Genomic DNA, 22,067 nt, shown 5'->3' on the forward strand with positions numbered 1-22,067 from the left:
GCGGTATTCAAGGCGCATTCGAGAATGCGATGCTACAAACACTTCAAAACGTCAAGATAGAAAATAGCATTGACGGTTTGGCCCGTTGGCACGAACTCCTTGTGGACAATTCCCTTGGAATCGTAAAACCAAATGAGCATCGACTTGATTTTTGACTTCTCCAAACGCGATTTTTTGGGTGGTCACTCGTCGGGGGCCTTCTATTCGGCACTTTTACGCTTAATTTCAGGTTCATGTTGGAAACACCTCGTTTCATCACCAGTTGCAATGTTGTAAAGGAAGTTCTCGTCTTTTCCCGCCTCTTTAATGAGGTTTTTTGAATGTTGAATTCCAAGCAATTTTTGGGCCTCAGTTAACTTGTGCGGAATGAAACGTACACAGACCTTTCGTAAGTCCAAATGATCAGTTAAAATGCGATAAATCGATGTTTTGATTAATTTTATGATTTTAATTTTTGCTAAATTGACGAAAAATTTCGATGGAGTTTTCGGTGATTATTGATGTTGGGCGGACCGTATTTTCATTGTCATTTATGTCGCCACAACCATCTCTGAAACTTGTAAACCACTCATGAACTCTGGCACGAAATAGTCAACCATCGCCATAACTTTTTTTCATCAAGTTAAATGTTTCGGTAAACGTTTTACCGATTTTAAAACAAAATTTGATATTGGCTCTTTGTTCGAAACTAATTTTTGTACCGATGACACAAACATACTGACACTTTAGATGCAATAACTTCGCTTCCACTGAACCGAATGTCTCCAAGCTTTCACTGGAAGTCAGGTAGGGATGTAACTTCCAACGCAATAACTCATTAAAAAGATGGCGCCATCAAAAACATTTTTATGACGCCAGTCTTGACGCCATTAGAAAACAGTTACTTTATTTTTCGCGATTTTGACAAGTCTGATGTCAGCTCAGTTCGCAATACAAAACAAACAAAACTAGGAAAACCACGGTCCGGAAGGCCGGTCGTCGAAAATTGCGATAAAATCGCTGAATTGAGCGAAAGAGACCGGCATAGTAGCAGCCGTAGCATCGGCCAAGAGCTGGGCATGAGTCATCAAACCGTTATAAACCATTTGAAGAAGCTTGGATTCAAAAAGAAGCTCGATGTATGGGTGCCACACGACTTGACGCAAAAAAACATTTTTGCCCGTATGGATGCATGCGAATCGCTTCTGAATAGCAACAAAATCGACCCGTTTTTGAAGCGAATGGTGACTTGCGATGAAAAGTGGGTCACTTACGACAACGTGAAGCGCAAACGGTCGTGGTCGAAAAGCGGTGAAGCTCCCCAGACGGTGGCCAAGCCTGGATTGACGGCCAGGAAGGTTCTTCTGTGTGTTTGGTGGGATTGGCAGGGAATCATCCTCTATGAGCTGCTCCCCTATGGCCAAACGCTCAATTCGGACCTGTACTGCCAACAACTGGACCGCTTGAATGCAGCACTCATGCAGAAGAGGCCATCTTTGATCAACAGAGGCCGAATTGTCTTCCATTAGGACAACGCCAGGCCACACACATCTTTGGTGACGCGCCAGAAGCTCCGGGAGCTCGGATGGGAGGTTCTTTTGCATCCACCGTATAGTCCGGATCTCGCACCAAATGATTACCACCTATTTCTGTCCATAGCGAACGAGCTTGGTATTCGGAAGTTGTCCACAAGAGAGTCCTGTGAAAATTGGCTCTCCGAGTTTTTTGACAATAGGGAAGCGAGCTTCTATAAGAGGGGCATTATGAAGTTGGCATCTCGTTGGGAACTCGTCACCGAACAAAACGGCGCATATTTGACTTAAATCGCATTATTATAATCAATTTTATGAGCAATTGAAAATTCAATAAAAAATACCGCAAGACTTTTTTGACAACCTTTATAAAGCATCCAAGTGCAGCTCTTTGCGTTTTTTATGCGGAAGACGTCGTGGTAAGAAAGTACCCTATGATCAGAAAGTACCGGGAATGTTTAAATAAAACAAAACAGAGTTAAATTTCAAGCAAATTTTGTTTTATCTCCTTCAAAATATGACCAGTCTGAAGTAACACACATATGCCAACGTTTAACCCAGTCCTCCATGCAGCCCTGGTAGACCGATGAAGGGATGGCGTGACTTTGCCGGTAGCTGATTTAAATAGCTGCCCTGAAGCAACCGCTAAATAGTTTGGTTTTCAATATTTTAAGCTAAGAGATCAATAGTTGACGACCGAACTGCGATAGAGGTGCGATCTCGTATGAGAACAGTGAGATTCCCCTGGCTCTAACCTACTTCATATATCCTCTTTTTTTACTAAAATTTTACTCTGGCGTACTTCATAATTTCGTCCAGTTCTCTATTAAAATACTCTAACTCTAATTGTTTTAGATTTTACTCACTTCTGAATCTCTTCGCTGTTCTCTTCGCTCACCGCATCGCCTGCACCCATCTGCTGCAGCTGTGCTTGCTCACCCATACTTTGACCGAGAATTCGATCCGTAGGCGCGCCACTTGCAGCATTCGGATTCATATAATATGCGTTCGATTCCATTTGTTGAGCTTGACCAGCAACTTGTTGCATATTATTCACCGAGGAAGGATAGTAGATGTGCAGATTGGCACCACCATCTGATGCCCGACGTCCAAATGAACCTAAGATCAACAACATAAAGTAATTACATTTCGCACTATGACATTTGTTAGACAAAATCTTACTTGCACCCATCACCATTGGCGGTTTCAATAGATGCTGATCCTTGATGGTCAAATTGTGCAACGGCTGATTCTGTAGCATTGGCAGGTTCATTGGCAAATAGGGACCACTTTCGTCTTTATTCTCAGGCGTGCATTTGAAATTGATTGGCGGCACATTTGGATTGGCAAGCGCCTGTTCGTGTGCCACATCGCCAGGTCCGACGGTGTGACGCCGTGTATTCGTGCCGTTTCCTCCGGCATTGGCACACAGGTGATTTTGATTTTGGTTTTGTGGCTGAGAATTGAAAATTTTATTAGAAAATATAAAAAAACAAGTTACAATCGAATTCGAATCGTTAATTTTGAACCGACCTCATTTGGCCGCGCCAGGCATTCCAATTCGAAATCGCCAAATTTCTCCAAATCCACCGAAACATCTGTCCATTGAAAGCCTAGCCCACTTTGTAGAGCATTGGTGTTGGTAAGCGGACTCAAGCGATCGATAGACTCCTGCTTGATCGGCTCAGAGCGGTCAACCACGCCAGTGGTTATGCTGGTTTTGCGTAATCTGGATTTGTAAAGCAATGGATTCAAGTTTATTTTATTTGTAATTGCTGAGATATCGATGGAAATTTTAGGCTCATGCAGATATGTTGTTGGTTTTACAATTTAAAAAAATGGTTTTAAACGGCTATTTAAGGTATACAAATAAAATAGTTTTCCCTTAGGTAGGATTTTTGGCAGAGTTTGTGACTATGTGGACTTTTGCTGGCTTGGCGCACAGCCCCATGCTGTCGAAGAAAGGAGCACCAATGACCTTAATTGTCCAGCTACCAAACCCGGACGTTTAGAGAGAAAGTGCTCAACGATCTCCTCCTCTGAATGGTCCCCAGAGCTCCTGCAATGGGGGTTAAATGGCAAGCCTAGTTTTTGTGCGTGTGTGCCGATAGTCTGCGAGTTTGGGAATTAAGTGGCGTGGAGTCCCTAGGACTTTCTGAGTCCTCCGCTTTTTGTATTGGGGCCAAAGGGTTTTGCGAATATGAAGCACATGAAGAAATGGAGCTGCATCTCTTCTGCGCTTTCCTACGTGATAAGTTGTGCAAATCCTCTTTAACAACAGGCAGGGCGATGCCGATGCACGGGTAGAAGGTCTCTAAGACCAATACAGTTCCCTTCTTGGAAAGCTCATCAGCAATTTAATTTCTCTTTAATGTGACTATCTGCACCAACTACCGGGGCATCAGTCTTCTAACCATCGCCTACAAGGTCCTGTCTAGCGTCCTATGTGGAAGACTTAAGCCGTTTGCCAACAAACTGATCGGGCCTTATCAGTGCGGCTTCAGAAGTGGTAAGTCCACCATCGACCAGATTTTCACATTACGCCAAATCCTGAAAAAGACCCATGAAAAGCAAGTCGACACTCATCATCTCTTTGTCGACTATAAAGCTGCGTTCGATAGCCCGATAAGGGATTGCCTGTACGCCACCATGTCTGAGTTCGGTATACCAGCGAAGCTCATACGGCTTTGCAGAATGACGTTGAGCAACACAACCAGCTCCGTCAAGGTAGGAAATAACCTCTCCGAGCCATTCAGTACCATTCGAGGTTTCAGACAAGACGATCCACTGTCATGCAACCTCTTCAACTTCGTGATGGAAGGGGTGCTCCGAAAAGCAGGTGTGCATCGTAATGGCCCTATTTTTTACAAATGTGTCCAGCTCCTTGCGTACGCCGATGACATTGACATTATCGGCCGCTGTAAGTGAGATGTCACGGCTGCGTTTTCTGCTATCGAGAAGGAATCATCACGAGTGGGTCTGGCAGTGAACGAGGGTAAAACGAAGTATATGTTGTCTACAACGCGGAACACACGGCGTGTAGGAACGCACGTCATTGCGGACAACTATACTTTCGAAGTTGTGCCAGAGTTTCTTTATCTTGGCACCGCCGTTAACAGCAACAACGATATCAGCCTGGAGATCAAACGGAGAATCACTCTTGAGCAATTGAGTAGTCGAGCCCTCTCTCGCATGACCAAACTAACACTTTACAAGACGCTCATCATACCCGTGTTGCTTTATGGCGCAGAGGCATGGGTAGTGTCACAAAGCGATGCAGCCGCTCTTGGGGTGTTCGAGAGAAAAGTTCTTCGTAAGATCTTCGGTCCTGTGCGCGTTGGCGAAGACTACCGTTCAAGAATGAACCATGAGCTGTATGAGCTCTACGCCGACATTGACGTAGTTCAACGCATCGCCATTCAACGCCTGCGTTGGCTAGGGCATGTCGTGCGTATGGATGAAGAAGCTCCAGCAAGAAAGGTGTTTGAGGGCGAAGTCCAAGGGAGCCGACGAAGAGGAATACCATTGCTCCGGTGGAAAGACCAAGTGGAGGAAACCCTATGCTCGCTTGGTATACAGAATTGGAGAAGGCGCGCGCGGAGCAGAGGCGCCTGGAGAGACCTAGTGAGGTCGGCCGTAACTCGGTAACGGGTTGTTATGGCCACATAAGTAAGTAAGTAAGTTAATGTGACTATCTTCAGGAATTTAGATCAGAGAAATCAAGAGATTTGACTTCCTTCTTACAGGAGTTGACAAGTTTGGATCTGCAGCATGGCGTCGTCAGAGCCTTGATCGCGGCTTGACTATCGGAAAAAATGACAATATTTTCCACGCTCCCACGATCCCGTTCAGACTTTTGTCGGAAAAGCACCCGCAGTATTTGACAATTTTACGGAAATAGAGGAATTGGCTGATTTAGAGAAGATCCATACACCGACTCCCGATTCCATTTTGGAGCCGTATAACTAATCTTGAACAGAATAGTTTCTTGGTCCGTTTTAGCGTGGATGTGTTTTTGAGTGGTTTAAGGGTTTCGAAGAAGACCACTCTTGCCAACAAGTGTTATTTTGCACTAAGTAGGCAATTGAGTAGTTAAGTCCTCTGTCGACGAACAAAACTAACACTCTACAAGGTTCTCATTTTACCCGTCCTAGCATATAGCGCAGAACGATTGGACGATGACAATATCCAATGAGGCGTCACTTGAAGTGTTTGAGAGAAAGATTTTCGGAAGATTTTGGGATCTTTGCACGTTGGGGACGGCGAGTATCGCAGGCGATGGAACGAAGAGTTGTATGAGCTTTATTGCGACCTATACATAGTGCAGCGAGTAAAGACCACCGGCTTTGGCTCTAAAAGTATTCGATGCGGTACCAGTTGGTGGTAGCATAGGAAGAGGGAGACCTCCTTTGCGTTGGGAAGATCAGGTGGAGAGGCACTTGGCTTCACTTGGTGTGCACAACTGGTGTCGATTAGCACAAGAAAGAAACAACTGGCGCGCTTTGTTAAGCTCGGCCAACATTGCGTAAGCGATTTTCGCCACAATCAAGGAGAAGAAGAAGAAGAAGAAAGAGAAGATGATCTATAATATGTTAAATAGGATTCACGACCGGGTCGATACGTTTCACTTCAGTGCAATGAGGATTCTTTCTTCACTGGCTTTCTGAATGTCAAACTATTAGTCAACGCCACTGCCTTCATGTTTTTGCTGTACTCCGTCAAACAATAAGGAAAACACCACCCGAATTATATGGCAAGTCATGGGTTTTCCACCAAGGCAACTCGAATTTTCCGTCAGCAAAGTTTTTAGCCAAGTGCAGCGTCTCAGTGTTAAACCATCCGCCTGATCTTCCGTCGTGCAACTTCTACTTGTTTTCTAATATGAAATCTGCATTAAAAAGAAAACTGTTGACTCCATTGATGTTGTGAAAGGGAGAGAGTGGCGCTGCCAGAAAAAATGCATAGTGGAAGATTCGCATGGGGTGATGTACCATACATCAGAATAGAGGAGGTTTCTATATTTAAGGTTGTACTAAGTAAAGAGTTCCTTAAGAAACGAGCAAGAGCTCGCTCTCACCGTTGACCAAGCCAACACACTTCGGGTTAAAGAAGAACAAACAGTTGAGTGCCGCTCCCCCCTCTACATGCTATTCGTAGACTTTAAGAAGGCGTTCGACACTATCAAACGAAACGCAATATGGCTGGCATTGAGTAGAAAGGGAGTACCCGCCAAGATAATTCCCCTCGTCAGAGCTCTTTACGAGAACTCGGAACACCACCAACGCAGGCGTAAATCAAGGTTGCCCCCCTGTCACCTCTTCTCTTCGCTATCGACCTTGATGACGTCATGAGCCAATTGACCCTGCACAAAAAAGGCATCGTATGGAGTTTCACCAGACATCTTGAGGCCCTGGACTTCGTTGATGACATCTGCGCCTTCGTTCACAAACTCAGCGACATGCAAGCGAAGGCGGAAAGATAAGTCGCGTGCCAGTTCCGTATTGTTATACGGAAGCAAAATATGGCTGGTATCTAACACCATCACACAGAGGCTACAATCTTTCGTTAACAAATGCCTCCGCTTCATCTGCAGAATATTCTGGCCAAACACCATCAGTAACGACGCACTGTGGAGATTAACGAATGAGGAACTCATCCTTAGGCAAATCAAACTCAGAAAGTGGCGATGGATAGTTCACACATTGAGAAAACCACGAGATAGCATCACGAGAATGGCACTGGACTGGAACCCGCAAGGGAGCAGAGGTCCCGGTCGATCAAAAAACACTTGGAGAAGGTCGATGTGACGCGAACTAGCAGATGCCGACATCTCATGGGACGGTGTAAAATCAACAGCACAGAACCGTGTACTATGCAAGAGTCTTGTCGAGGCCCTATGCTCCCGAGAGGAGTGAACAAGGACAAAAGAAAAATAAGTAAAGGAAATATTTTTATATGTGAAACCAAAGTAAAATGTTTTACTGTCCTGCTTTGTTATTTAATATCCCCACTGCGTAGACACAGCAAATTATGAATCCATATTTCTACAGATATCGGTTAGATTAGGTTAATAGATATAGGCACATATAAATGTAGTATTATTTTGTATGTATGTATGCATGAATATAGCAGTCCCCGTACCTTGAATAGGCAACTTGATGCTGCATTCTATGATGCTCTCGTCGCTTTTGTTGGAGCTTATCGGCAAGCAAATTGTATATGGCATATATATTATCGAAGCGATGATTGTGCACAGACTCGGCAATCATATCGGCGGTCAAGCCTGGCAATTGCAGCATATTCTTCATTATCTCAGTATCTAGGTTGGCAACAGTCACCGGCGTTTGCGCGTTACAGCTGCTACTGCTGTCGCTCCGTGCAAGTGGACTGCCGTCGGAATGTTGTGTATAGGCGGCTGCGCTGCTCCTACAGCCACCACTGCCATTACCATCATCAAGTTCTGCTGCCCAATCGCTTAGCCAGCGATGTTTTATAATTTGTTTCAATGTATACCGCCGATCCGGCTCAACGACCAACATATTGCGTAACAGGTGCTCACAATCTATGTGTATGTATATGTGTGTGTTGGTGGTATTGGTGTAAGAGTAGAAAGAAAATCCGGAAATTAAACAATTTTCATGCATGCACAATTTTTCTCATTAGGATGGATAGTTTACCTCTTGACATGAAATATGGGATGCGGAATTTTCCAGTGACCACACGTCCTTTCAGCTCCAGCAGCGTATCGCCATTGAAGGGTAGTGCGCCACACACCAGCGCATACAGCACAACGCCAAGACTCCAAATATCTGCCTTGGGTCCATCGTATTCCAGGCCCTGAAAGACTTCAGGTGCGGCGTATGGTGGTGAACCACACCATGTGGTCAGCGGGTTGCCCTCTTCGTAGCGGTTGCTGAAGCCGAAATCGGCGAGCTATTTCGAGAAAACAAAGTAAATATGTATTTTTATATGTGCAACAATGCTGTAAATAAAATTAAAAAAAAAATAAATAATTGGCACGTACTCCTCTCCTATTTGTGGTGCGCGTCTCGATGTGGTTCCACAAATGGAGGGACCTACAATTTCAAGCCAACTCCGAACGGCAGATATTTTTATGAGGAGCTTTTTCATGGCAGAGTTTGCCATGAGGATGGTAGGAGGTTTACCATCACCTGCCGAGGGGCGACCGCTACTAGAAAAAAAAAAACGTTTTCTATTATTTGATGTTCAAGCGCGCAGAGTCGAACCGCACTCTAACTCTAACTCTAACGCCATACTTTTATCACTTCTATTTTGCATTTACAATTTTCATAAATTTTTACTAAAAATATAGTTCATTTTACAATAAATATCATGTGGGCAAAAAGTAAGGTGAATTTGGTTGTAAAATGAAAAATCTTTATTTATTCTTGTAAATCAATTTCATCCCCTTCAAAATAATCCCCTCTTGATGAAATACACTTATGCCAACGATTTTTCCAATCCCCGAAACATGCCAAATAGTCCATTTCCGGTATAGCCATCAGCACCTTCTTCGATTCAGCTTTTATCTCCTCAATCGACTCGAAACGCGTTCCCCGGAGTGGTCTCTTGAGTTTTGGGAACAGCCAGAAGTCACACGGAGCCAAATTAGGCGAATACGGTGGTTGCGGAACGACATGCGTGGAATTTTTGGCGAAATGGTCACGAAGAACGAGTGCAGTGTGAGACGGTGCATTATCGTGATGCAAAAACCAAGAGTTGTTGGCCCATAATTCTGGTCTTTTTAGACGAATTGCTTCACGTGAACGACGCATAACGCTCAAATAATATTCCTTATTAACAGTTTTGGCCAGGTGGAAGGAATTCATAGTGCACCACACCACGAAAATCGAAAAAACTGTCATCATCAAACTCTTTTCGGTCTGGCCTCGCCTTTAGCACGATATTCGCTTGATTGGTCGGTTGTTTCAGGGTCGTAAGCATAAATCCAAGTCTCATCTCCCGTAATGATGCATTTGAGCTTGCCGGGGCATAGTCTGAAAGCGACGACTTTTTTCCAAGAAATTGAGAGTTTTCGGTACCAAACGAGATTTGACTTTTCGTAGGCCCAAATGGTCTTTCAAAATGGTTTTCACAGATCCTTCTGATATTCCGATTATATCAGTAAGGTCTTTAACAGTCAACCGACGATTTTTGAGCACTAACTCCTTCACTTTATTGACGTGTTGGTCATCTGTTGACGTCGATGGTCGTCCGGAGCGCTCCAAGTCATCAACACGTTCTCGACCCTCTTTGAAGTCTTTGTACCACTTATAAACATTTTTCTGTGACATGGTCGAATCACCAAATGCCTTCTGCAACATGCTAAACGTTTCCGCAGCCAAAATTTCATTCCGCAAACAAAATTTGATGGCACTTCTCTGCTCAATCAAATCAGACATTGTAAAAATCGAAAAATGCACCTTGATCGTTTGGTAAACACAAACGTAAATATATTACTGATAATGACATTCACATGAAAGTTGGCCCAGATGTTATTAACAGTGCTGCCAACTCGTGAAAAAAATAACTAGAGCGAAATTTTAATCCCGCGAAGTTTGACAAATAAATTCACCTTACCTTTTGCCCACAGAGTTAAATCAAAATTCGAAACTTTGCACAAAATTTCGACAAATTTTCATTAGAATTAAAAAAAAAAATCGTTACACACTTTTATCCTTTTTATAGCAAAATGTAAGTTAGAAGTGGTTCAAAATTCTCTATTTTTCCCTGAGGGTATTGCGTATTTTCTTAATATAACGAATATCTACTCGACATTTTTTTTTATATGGAGAAAATGCGTAAAACAGTCAGGAGAAAAAGTGATCCAAAATCAACGAGAATTTCGTGGCCGCTGCAGCCAAATGGGGTTGCGCTTGAGTAGCATTCCAAATCGACTGAGACTGCAATACACAGCCTGGTAACAGTTATTGAAAAGGCTATTGAGTCCAAACAGATAGCTCTATGTGCATTTATTGACATATCAGGGGCTTTTGATAACACTTCCTATGAGGCAATCTATAACGCCCTATATCTAAAGGAGGTACCTGAACCCATCACTAGATGGATAATATTCATGCTGAAATCTAGGACGATCAGCACCGAACTAGGAGGAACAATCAAATCTATTAAAGCCACAAGAGGTTGCCCTCAAGGTGGCGTACTCTCTCCTCTTTTGTGGACTCTAGTCATAGATGAACTTTTCCACAAACTGAATAACCTAGGATTTCACACTCAGGGCTACGCTGACGACCTAGTAGTTTATGTATTAGGCTGACATGAGGAAACCATTTCGGATCGCATGCAGCAAGCCCTTACAATAATAAACAAATGGTGCACGGAAAAAGGGCTCTCCATTAACCCATCCAAAACAACACTTGTACCGTTTACTAGGAGAAGGAACATAAATCCCAAATGTCCGACCCTTAATGGAACAACACTTCAACTCTCGACAGAATCGAACTATCTTCAGGAACTTCCAAGTTATAATTAATGAACGAACAGACTGGAGAACTAACTCTATCACTTTCAAACCTGGCTCCCAGCTATGGTTTACTGATGGGTCCAAATTGGAAAATGGTAGAACAGGGGCAGGAATCAATGGGCCTAAATTCAAAAAATCGATTCCGATGGGATTCTACCCAACAATATCCCAAGCAGAAATACATGCCATTGAAATATGTGTGAGAGAATGCCTTAGCAGGAAAATGAGAAGTACTCACATCTACATACTTTCAGATAGCCAAGCGGCTCTAAAAGCCCTTCTATCAACAACTATCACCTCCAAATTGGTAAATGATTGCCTAAACCTTCTCAACACGTTAGGGAACCTCAACATAGTAACACTAGGCTGGATTCCGGGACATGAAGGACATGAGGGAAATGAAATGGCTGATGATCTTGCAAAACAAGGAGCAACTTACTGGTCCTGAGCCTTTCTGTGGACTCACAAAAGGCCGCATTAATGAATTCCTTAGGAAATGGGAAGAAAGAAAACTCGCCGCACACTGGCTAAATTGTGCCGGTCAGCGTCAAGCCAAACTATTCCTAAGTCCCAACAAAGGAATATCTGACAAACTTCTCTCACTAAACAGAGTAGATCTGCGTCTTTTAACAGGATATCTTACAGGTCACTGCAGCCTGAGGTATCATCTAAATAATATTGGTCTATCTGAGACCAATGTCTGCCGCTTTTGCGAAATGGACATAGAAAGCTCAGAACAAGTGCTTTGTGAATGTCCTGCGTTGGGCAGACAGAGACTTCATCACCCTGGTGGTATCGTAGTATCTCCATGCAATCTTTGGAACAACAAACCCAAAATTGTGCTAAAATTTTTAAAAAGCCTAAAACTCTAGGGTTACAAAAATAGGCTTTTCACTAAGATCAGCTCTGGTCGCAGTGCGTAATGGCCTTCTAATAATAATTATCATTCGGTTCGGGCACAAAAGGCATGAGGTCGAAGTGCAAAACTCCAAAAATCTAAAGCTTAATCATTCGATAGCCTCGACTCCGAAACCCACAGTAAACATAAAATGCCTAATAATAGAAACAAATTTTCTGTAATAATGTTTGCCCCTCGGTAGACAATGGCAAACCACTGAGCCATGAAGAGCTCTTCATAAATAAACCACCTGTCGTTCGGAGACATCATAAAACTGTAGGTCCCCCCTTTTGTGGATAAACATTAAGATGCGCACCACAAATTGTAGGAGAAGCTCGGCCAAGCTAGGCAGCTTTGGCAGTCGCATCGCACATCCGAACAACGATGCCACTTAGATGACGAAACGGGTCCGTTGTGAGGCGCAAGGGCTGGGCTACATTTCCCCTTCCAGATTGAATCCTCCTGAGCTTTGGACAAAGCGTAAAAGGTTGTTGATACCTAAAGTGTACAGATCATCAAAATTCATTAAGAAGTAGGATCCCTAATATCGGTTCCTGGTTTTGGCTAGAGCCGGGCATGTGCCAAAAAGGTGTTGAATTGTTTCCAGCTCCTCCTCATTCCTGCAGATACGACAGAAATCAGGTATGTAAACGTCTAATCTCCTTGCGCGCTGTCCTGTGATGGCCCCTATTAAGGTCCTAATTTGAAGCCTACTCAATTTTATAATATTCTTGGATAGTCGTAAATTTACCTTTAGCCATGTTTGCCTGGCCATTTTACAGGTATTGGCACTAATCCATCTTTGATTTACAGATTTGATTAGTGCGTCCATAACAAGAAGCTTACAAGTTGCGAGAGGTACCCCATAAAATTATTCATGTTTGTCATACAGGTACCTTCTCTTGCAAGTTGGTCAGCTCTACAGCTCCGTGGTATGTATATCTCTGTGTCCTGGAACCCAGCATACAGTCCGTTACATAAGAGCGTGGTCACTGTTACACGTAGATAAAAAATCAGAGCGTCCTGTTTCTTTTTCTTATGGCACAGAGGGCACCTCAGTCCTTCCTGCCTTTTGTAAAAAGTCGAAGCAGTTCGTTAGCAAGTGGATAAAGCGTTATAAAAAGGTCGGTAACGTTGATGACTTTCCTGATCGCGGAAGTGCAAGCAAAGTCTCATAAAAAGACGAAAAAAAGATTCTCGCATTCTTCTCGAAAGATCCAACTTTGACTTTACGTGGAGCTGCTGTGAAATTGAAAGCAAAAGGTGCTGACATATCTTACGGAACGATTCGCAGGCACTTGCTTGCCAATAAACTGAAATATCGCAGTACTTTGGAAAAACCAATGTTGAGTGCAAAGTACGTTGAAAAACGCGTGGAATGGGCGAATTTGAACAACGTAATTTTTTCTGATGAATCCTCCTTCTGGGAATTTCCGAGCATCAAACACGCCTGGACAACCTCCACCAGTAGGATGCTTCAACGGACTGTTAAACACCCCGTCAAGGTCCATGTTTGAGGGTGCTTCGCAAACAAAGGTCTCGGTACTTTGTTCTTATTTACCGAGAATTTAAATGCCGAAAAAATGAATAAAATAATCAAAAGGCTTTGTTACCATCTGCTACGCAATGACATATGAAGAAAAATGAAAGCTGGATCCTTCAAGAGGACAACGATACGAAAAATCGGAGTCGAGCGTGTAGCGAGTGGAAGGCCCAAAACGGAGTTGCGACTTTAGATTGGCCATCTCAGTCACCGGTTGCAAATCCCATAGAAAATGTGTGGGCTCTGATGAAAATGCAGCTTCGCAGAAGCAAGCCATGTAATTTAGATCAACTTTCTCGACAAATTCGGAAAATATGGAGGTCTTTTCTGGTAGAATATGCAGAAAAACTAGTGGAAAGTATGCCCCGACGGTGCCAGGCCATAATTGACAATGCAGGAGATTGGACTTGCTACTGAGTATTGACGACCAAATGATCGAATTTTCGAAAAATCAATTGTTGTTATTATTTAACAGTGACCACGCTCTTATGTAACAGACTAAGATAATACGATAGTGTTTAGCCACCTTATTAAGAGATTGGCGATAATGTAAGACACTCCTTGATGTTATTTGGAATGCATCCAGAGCCCGTAGGGCAGATTGGCTATTTGCTAGAACGCAGATATCTGTCGATGACATTCTGTTTATCTCTAACTTTCTTTAGGCTATCAGGCGGCCACCGTAGCCGAATGGGTTGGTGCGTGATTACCATTCGGAATTCACAGAGAGGTCGTTGGTTCGAATCTCGGTGAAAGCAAAATTAATAAAAACATTTTTCTAATAGCGGTCGCCCCTCGGCAGGCAATGGCAAACCTCCGAGTGTATTTCTGCCATGAAAAAGCTCCTCATAAAAATATCTGCCGTTCGGAGTCGGCTTGAAACTGTAGGTCCCTCCATTAGTGGAACAACATCAAAACGCACACCACAAATAGGAGGAGGAGCTCGGCCAAACACCTAACAGAAGTGTACGCGCCAATTATTATTATTTTTTTTTTTTCTCTTTAGGCTTCATGAATAGCGTTCATTTTCCGCTTGAAAAAAACTGCAGTTATCGGGTAGTTTAACGGTTTCACTGGTAAAAAGCTCTTTGCAATATAATCCTGTTCCTACATCGGCATCCATTGTAGATTCGTCCGTGTATACCTCAACGGGTGTGGTGGGTGATGGATCTTCTTCAAGCCATTCCAGTCTAGAAGGGATTTTCACTGAGAAATTATTTTCGAAGCAGAGAATGGGAGGGGGATAATCACAATTACAGAGTATATCCGTATAAGAGTCAAAGATGGTTGAATGTCAATGCGTGACAGTCTTCCATTGTGAGCTCGCTTTGAGCCTTAAAGTGGAGCAGGCCGCTGAGTATTTGCAGAAGAGATCTAGGGGTGGCAGATGTAACATGATGTCCAAAGCTATGGATGGCGAGGTTTTCATGACGCCACATATTGCTAATGCCGTTGATCTCTGCACCTTACTCAATAAATTAGAATAGGTATTTTTCTGCATAGCACACCACCAGACAACATTTCCAAATAGAAGAATGGGCCTGACAACTGCATTAAAAAGCCTATGAGCAACCTTAGGTTTAATTCCCTAGGTCTTACCTAAAGCTCTCCTACAGGCATAAAAAGCTAGGTTCGCTTTCCTGACTCTTTATAAGATGTTTGACTTCCAAGTCAGTTTCCTATCTATGTTTAGTCCCAAGTACTTGGTTTCTTCCAAAATCACAAGAGCTTCCGCCTTGAGCATAATTGGACTTAGTTGAGGGATTCTGTGTTTCCTAGTGAACAATATGAGTTGTGTTTTGTCTGGGTTGATTCCTAGACCACAATTTTCCTGCCCACTTAGAAAGTATATCTGGAAAATTTTGTATTAAGTCTCTTAATGTGGATACAAATATACCAGAAGTCGCAATAACAACATCATCGGCGTTACCTATCCATTTTCAACCCACCGATTCTAGAAGTTTATTCACAACTGCGTTCCATAAAAACTGTGAGAGTACTCCGCCTTGCGGTGTACCTCTACTCATGAATCTCCTGAGTACCGATTCTCCTAGATTCGCTTCAATGATTCTGCTATTTAGCATTTTACCAATGAAGCCTACCAAGCCCGGTTCTACTCCAAGATCAGGGAGCGTTGCAGCGAGGGCTTCCCCCTTAACATTGCTAAATCAACATCAAAAAAAGCAGCTAAAGTGAATTCCTGTTTGTGCAATGAGCTCTTGCTGTGCAAATAAGGTTATGTAGAGCTGTCTCTACCGATTTCCCTTTTGTATAGGCATGATGTGCCGTAGGGATAAGATTTGTATATACTTTTACGAGTATAGTTAGGCTTAAGTGAAATTCTATCAACCGCTCCAAAGTTGTCAGTAGGAAAGAAGAAAGAGATGCTCGGTCAAACACCCAACAAACGATGTACGTGGCATTAAATATATACATACACTTATACAATTAGGTGCATACCACTACTGTTTATAATAACAATCATTCTCACCTTAATATTCATATCCTTATCGAGCAAAACATTCTCCGCCTTGAGATCACGATGCACCACGCCCATCGAATGGCAATACTGCACAGCCGAGACCAGTTGTGTGAAAACGCGCGCCGCTTCGTGCTCCTTCATCGGGCCATTCTCTGCCAGATGATCGAATATCTCGCCATTGGACGCGTACTCGGTAACGAGATAGATCATCGTCTCGGACTGCATCACCTCATAGAGGCGGGTAATGTGCGGATGGCGCAAAGATTTCAAAATGGAAATCTCGCGGAATGTTTTGGTTAAGTATTCGCGATTGAGGCATGTCTTATCGATAATTTTAATCGCTACCTGGAAGTAGATAAAGGAAATTGGTATAAATTAATTAGATACGTCGGTATACATTTACAACAACAAAAAAAAAATTGAAGCTGCAATAAGAGGCCGCGATTTTGAAGAGAAACAATAAATTTAATTAAATTAAAAGAAAGTTGAAAAAAGGAAAATAAATTTTATAAAATTGAAAGAAAGTTGAAAAAAGAAAAATAAATTTTAAAAAATTAAAAGAAAGTTGAAAAAAAGGAAAATAAATTTTATAAAATTAAAAGAAAGTTGAAAAAAAAGGAGAATAAATTTTTTTAAATTAAAAGAAACTTGAAAAAAGGGAAAATAAATTTTATAAAATAAAAAGAAAGTTGAAAAAAAGAAAATAAATTTTATAAAATAAAAAGAAAGTTGAAAAAAGGAAAATAAATTTTATAAAATTAAAAGAAAGTTGAAGAAAGGAAAATAATTTTTTTTAACTAAAAGATAGTTGAAAAAAGGGAAAATAAATTTTATAAAATTAAAAGAAAGTTGAAAAAAAGGAAAATAAATTTTATAAAATTAAAAGAAAGTTGAGAAAAAAGAAAATAAATTTTATAAACTTAAAAGAAAGTTGAGAAAAAAGAAAATAAATTTTATAAAATTAAAAGAAAGTTGAAAAAAGGAAAATAAATTTTTTTAACTTAAAAGAAAGTTGAGAAAAAGGAAAATAAATTTTTTTTAATTTAAAGAAAGTTGAGAAAAAGGAAAATAAATTTTATAAAATTAAAAGGAAGTCGAAAAAAAGGAAAATAAATTTTATAATATTAAAAGAAAGTTGAAAAAAAGGAAAACATTTTTTTTAATTAAAAGAAAGTTGCAAAAAAGGAAAATAAATTTTTTTTTAATTTAAAGAAAGTTGAAAAAAAGGAAAATAAATTTTATAAAATTAAAAGAAAGTTGAGAAAAAGGAAAATAAATTTTTTTAACTTAAAAGAAAGTTGAGAAAAAGGAAAATACATTTTTTTTAATTTAAAGAAATTTGAGAAAAAGGAAAATAAATTTTATAAAATTAAAAGAAAGTCGAAAAAAAGGTAAATAAATTTTATAATATTAAAAGAAAGTTGAAAAAAGGAAAACATTTTTTTTTAATTAAAAGAAAGTTGCAAAAAAGGAAAATAAATTTTATAAAATTAAAAGAAAGTTGAAAAAAAGGAAAATTAATTTTTTTTAAATTAAAAGAAAGTTGAAAAAAGGAAAATAATTTTTTTTAAATTAAAAGTGTAAGGTTATTTTACCTTTATATAATACATCCGGGAACAAAGGAAACGCACGTTTAAACTGCTCGGTTGCTTTATTTCAACTAACTGTACATATTAAAACTAAGAATAACGGCTGAACCAAAATGTTCATGGCCAACTATGATTCTTACAAATCATGGCCTGCTATGATTCTTACAATCATTGTTTGCTGTAATTCTTATAATCATGGGTTGCTATGATTCTTACAATTCTCCCTCTCAACCCAGTTATTTTATAAATTACATTTTTCAAAATTTTCCGTATTTTAATATTTTCATTACTACAAAACTGTAATAATAATATTGCTACTTTTGAGTACACTTTAATTACATTGTAAGCTTTAGCAATTTACATCCATTTTTATGTTTCAATTTCTTTAAAAGTTTAGTCATTATATCTGCTGCATTTGCATCAGTATTTACAAAATGTACCTCGATTTCGCCCCTTTCAAACAACTCACGGACGTAATGAAATCTTAAATCTATGTGTTTACTGCGCTTGTGCACCATCGGGTTCTTCAGCAAAAATTGTGCACTTTGATTATCGCAATGCATGTTCGTAGGTTCATTTACGTATCCGTCATACCCCATTTCACGCAACAACCCTCGAAGAAAAACAACATCTTTTGCGCCTTGACATAGAGCTATATATTCTGCCTCCATTGTACTGAGGGCAACGATAGACTGCTTTTTTGATTCCCAAGAAACCAGACCATCAGACATGAATACTACGTAACCGCTGTATGATTTGCGATCAGATACGTCACCAGCCCAGTCGGAATCTGTGTAGCACACCAAATTTTCGCCTGTAGATGAATAAGTAATTTTCGCTGCTGAACTCTGCTTCAAATATCGTAACACGTGCTTCGCGGCTTTAAAATGTTCTTCATGTGGATGATTATTATATTGTGATAATTTAGATACAACATGGGCGATATCTGGCCTAGATATTACCGCCAGGTACATCAACCCTCCGATTAAACTTTGGTATCGCATCGCGTCAATATCTTTACACTGCTTCTCACCCTTCTTGAGTACCGTGCCATCAACCCAAGGCGTATTTGCCGACTTGCATGAGTCCATTCCCCATGTTTTAAGAAGTTGATTCACATAATGTTCTTGATGAATTGATATTGTGCCAGTAGATGCATCTCTCTCTATTTCCATACCCAAATAAAACGATACCGGCCCTTTATCTACAGCTTCAACAAACTCATTTAGCTGCTTTAAAATAATTTTCGTCTGCCCTGCATTAGAGCAAGCTAACAGCATATCATCCACGTACAAACCAATAAGACACACGGAACTATACTCCCTCTTAAAATATACACAACTATCCGCTTGACATCTTTTGAAGCCCATAGTCGTGAGGATTTCGGAGATCTTTTTGTTCCACTCGCGGCCTGCCTGTTTAAGACCGTAGATGGGTTTAATTAATTTGCACACCGTATCTTGAACTTTCAAACGCTAATGGTTGTACCATGAAGACGTCTTCGTTTAAATCACCATTTAAATAAGCTGATACTACATCGACATGATTAACCACCAGTTGGTACTTCGCTGCTAAAGCCAACAACAATCGAATGGTCGAATGTCGTACAACAGGTGCGTAAGTCTCGGTGTAATCAATGTTGCGCCTTTGGGAGCACCCCTGAGCTACCAATCTCGCTTTGTACTTTTCGATACGACCACATGGTTTTCGCTTCTTGGTGAACACCCACCTACAACCAATGACGTTTTTATGTTTTGGTCGGTCCACCAACACCCACGTATTATTTTTAATAAGCGAATCGAACTCTATTTGCATAGCTTCCTCCCAATATTCACGTTCTGGCGAAGACAAAGCTTCTTCTACAGTTTCAGGACTCTCAGCAATGTAATTTAAAACCTCTACCTCATTATACCGTCTTTTTGGTCTACCAACAGTACCTGTTCGTAATAATTTTGGTCTTCCTCGACCTCTTTTTCGCGTAACTACCGGGTCGTTTTCTTCATCTAAAGAATACCCCTCATCATCATCATCGCCATTGTCTTCGAGTTGCTCTTCAACAACACTTTCATTCTGAATTTCACCGCACTTGCCATCATCCGATGGAGATGACTCTTTTATTTCATGGTAGAAAGGTACTTCTTCACTAACGTCTTCTTGTATTAAAATTGGTTCAAAAGACGTTTCAAAAAATATACAATCACGAGCTATAACAATACTTCGCTTGTTTTGATTATAAAGTCTATAGCCTTTAGCACTTCCGGCATAGCCAACAAATTTTAGTTTAGTGCCTTTTGTATCGAATTTGCCACCCTTATATGGCCCTTTCTTTAAAGCCACCACGTCACAACCAAAAATTTTAAAATGTGACACCGAAGGTTTCCTTTTATACCACACTTGATAAGGAGTTAAGTTTTTCAACACTTTAGTTATTGTTCTATTTCTCAAGTACACCGATGTATTAATGGCTTCTCCCCACAAATATTGAGGCAATGTCGAACTTTCGAGTAAACAACGCGCCATTTCCACTAATGTTCTGTTCGCTCTCTCAGCCACGCCATTTTGTTGAGGCGAATAGCTAACTGAAGTTTGGTGAACAATAACCCTTTCACTAAAATACCGCTTAAACATCATATTGGCAAACTCTTTACCATTATCACTTCTCACAGTTTTTATTTTTCGGCCTATCTGTGTCTCCGCAGTCACAGCAAAATGTTTAAATGCATCAAAAGCATCAGATTTATTTTTCAAAAAATACACTGTCATATAACGGGAGAAATCATCAATAAATGTAATGAAATATGACGCTCCCCCCAACGATTTAACCCGCATGGGACCACAAAGATCTGTATGAATCAAGTCCAGCACGTTTTCCGATAATACCCTACCATATGCACTGTAAGGCAAGCTACGAATTTTGCAAACAGCACAAGTTACACACTGATAATTATGAACGCCACTTATATTCAAACCTCGTACCAGATTTTTGTTTGATAGAATTCGCAAATCGTTTATATTTACATGTCCGAATCTTTTATGCCACTTTTCTAACATTTTATTTTCAATTAAGGCATTTAACTTTTCAACCGGTTTTCTAATTGTCATTTTAACAACAAATACACCACCGACTAACTTTGCTTTTAACATGCTTTCTCCTTCTTTTGTTTCCATTAATGCGTAGTTTTCCGAAAATTTTATTGAATAACCGTATTCTATGGCTTTGCCAATTGAGAAAAAATTTGATTTTAGTTCTGGAACATACCACACATTATGTAAAATTAAGTTCATAAATTCCGTTTTTAAGTTCACCGTACCTATACCTTCCGCAGAAATTGTTTTTCCCGTTGCAAGCACTATTTCTTGCCTTCTGGGCTCAATTGAGTTGAAAAAACTTTGTTTCATACACATGTGCGAACTAGCACCACTGTCTAAAATCCACATGTCACTATCATTTTTTCGCTCTTCAAACAAACAACATGCCTTTTCATTTCTTTTTTCTTTAGGCATTGACACTTTACATTGGGCACGTATATGTCCCTTTTTGCCACATTTAAAACACACAATTTTTTGTCGACTTTTGGACTTGGCCAAAAATACCTTTTCATTAGGAGTTGAACACTTTTCATTTTGGCGTATTTCGCTTTCCAAAATTTTTGACACCAACGCATCGAATTTCGGCAAGGTATCCCGGCTTTCAATAGCCACTACAAAATTTTCCATCTCATCAGGGAGACTACAGAGAAGCAAAATTGAGATGAAATCGTCTGGCACCACAATTCCTATTTCTCTAAGATTCTCAACAATTGAACGAAACTCATTTACACGCGCTGCGAACTTGTCTTGCATGGAAATTTTGAAGTGTATTAATTTTTTAAATAGAGCAACCTTACGCGCGGCACTATCTGTGCAATAAATTGAATTTAGGACCCGCCACGCTTCCTTTGAAGTTGCACAACTTTTTACGTGTATTAATTCACTAGATTTTACGCACAATGTAATTGTTGCCAATGCTTTCTGGTCACTTTTTACCCAGAGAGCCCTTGCAATCTCTTCGTCCGGCTTTTCACCAACCACATATTCCCACAAATCTAATGTTACTAACAGGCTTTTTACCTGTACCGACCACGTCGCGTAATTATCCTGGGAAAGTTTTTCAATATTTGCGATTGCACTCATTTTTCCGTATCAACGCGATACCCAAAAACGAAACAAAATCAATTTCCCACGTGATCTGGGCCCATAACCAATGTAAGGTTATTTTACCTTTATATAATACATCCGGGAACAAAGGAAACGCACGTTTAAACTGCTCGGTTGCTTTATTTCAACTAACTGTACATATTAAAACTAAGAATAACGGCTGAACCAAAATGTTCATGGCCAACTATGATTCTTACAAATCATGGCCTGCTATGATTCTTACAATCATTGTTTGCTGTAATTCTTATAATCATGGGTTGCTATGATTCTTACAAAAAGAAAGTTGAAAAAAGGAAAATAAATTTTATAAAATTAAAAGAAAGTTGAAAAAAGGAAAATAAA

General features: G+C 40.4%; 1 protein-coding gene across 1 annotated transcript in view; it reads right to left on the reverse strand.

The window, feature by feature from the left end:
* The window catches only part of LOC129244057 (uncharacterized), a 33,106-nt gene extending 13,058 nt beyond the window's left edge, over window positions 1–20,048 (reverse strand). Inside the window, exons 1-7 of the mRNA XM_054881670.1 lie at window positions 19,017–20,048; window positions 17,969–18,943; window positions 15,949–16,284; window positions 8,189–8,444; window positions 7,653–8,073; window positions 3,045–3,240; window positions 2,378–2,967 (exon numbers count right to left, since the gene is read on the reverse strand). Coding sequence (XP_054737645.1) covers window positions 2,378–2,967; window positions 3,045–3,240; window positions 7,653–8,073; window positions 8,189–8,444; window positions 15,949–16,284; window positions 17,969–18,943; window positions 19,017–20,048 — 3,806 coding nt within the window. The remainder of the gene's footprint in view (window positions 1–2,377; window positions 2,968–3,044; window positions 3,241–7,652; window positions 8,074–8,188; window positions 8,445–15,948; window positions 16,285–17,968; window positions 18,944–19,016) is intronic.
* Between the last annotated feature and the right edge of the window lie 2,019 nt (window positions 20,049–22,067).

Source organism: Anastrepha obliqua, chromosome 4, assembly GCF_027943255.1.
Source record: "Anastrepha obliqua isolate idAnaObli1 chromosome 4, idAnaObli1_1.0, whole genome shotgun sequence".
Lineage (NCBI taxonomy): Eukaryota > Metazoa > Arthropoda > Insecta > Diptera > Tephritidae > Anastrepha > Anastrepha obliqua.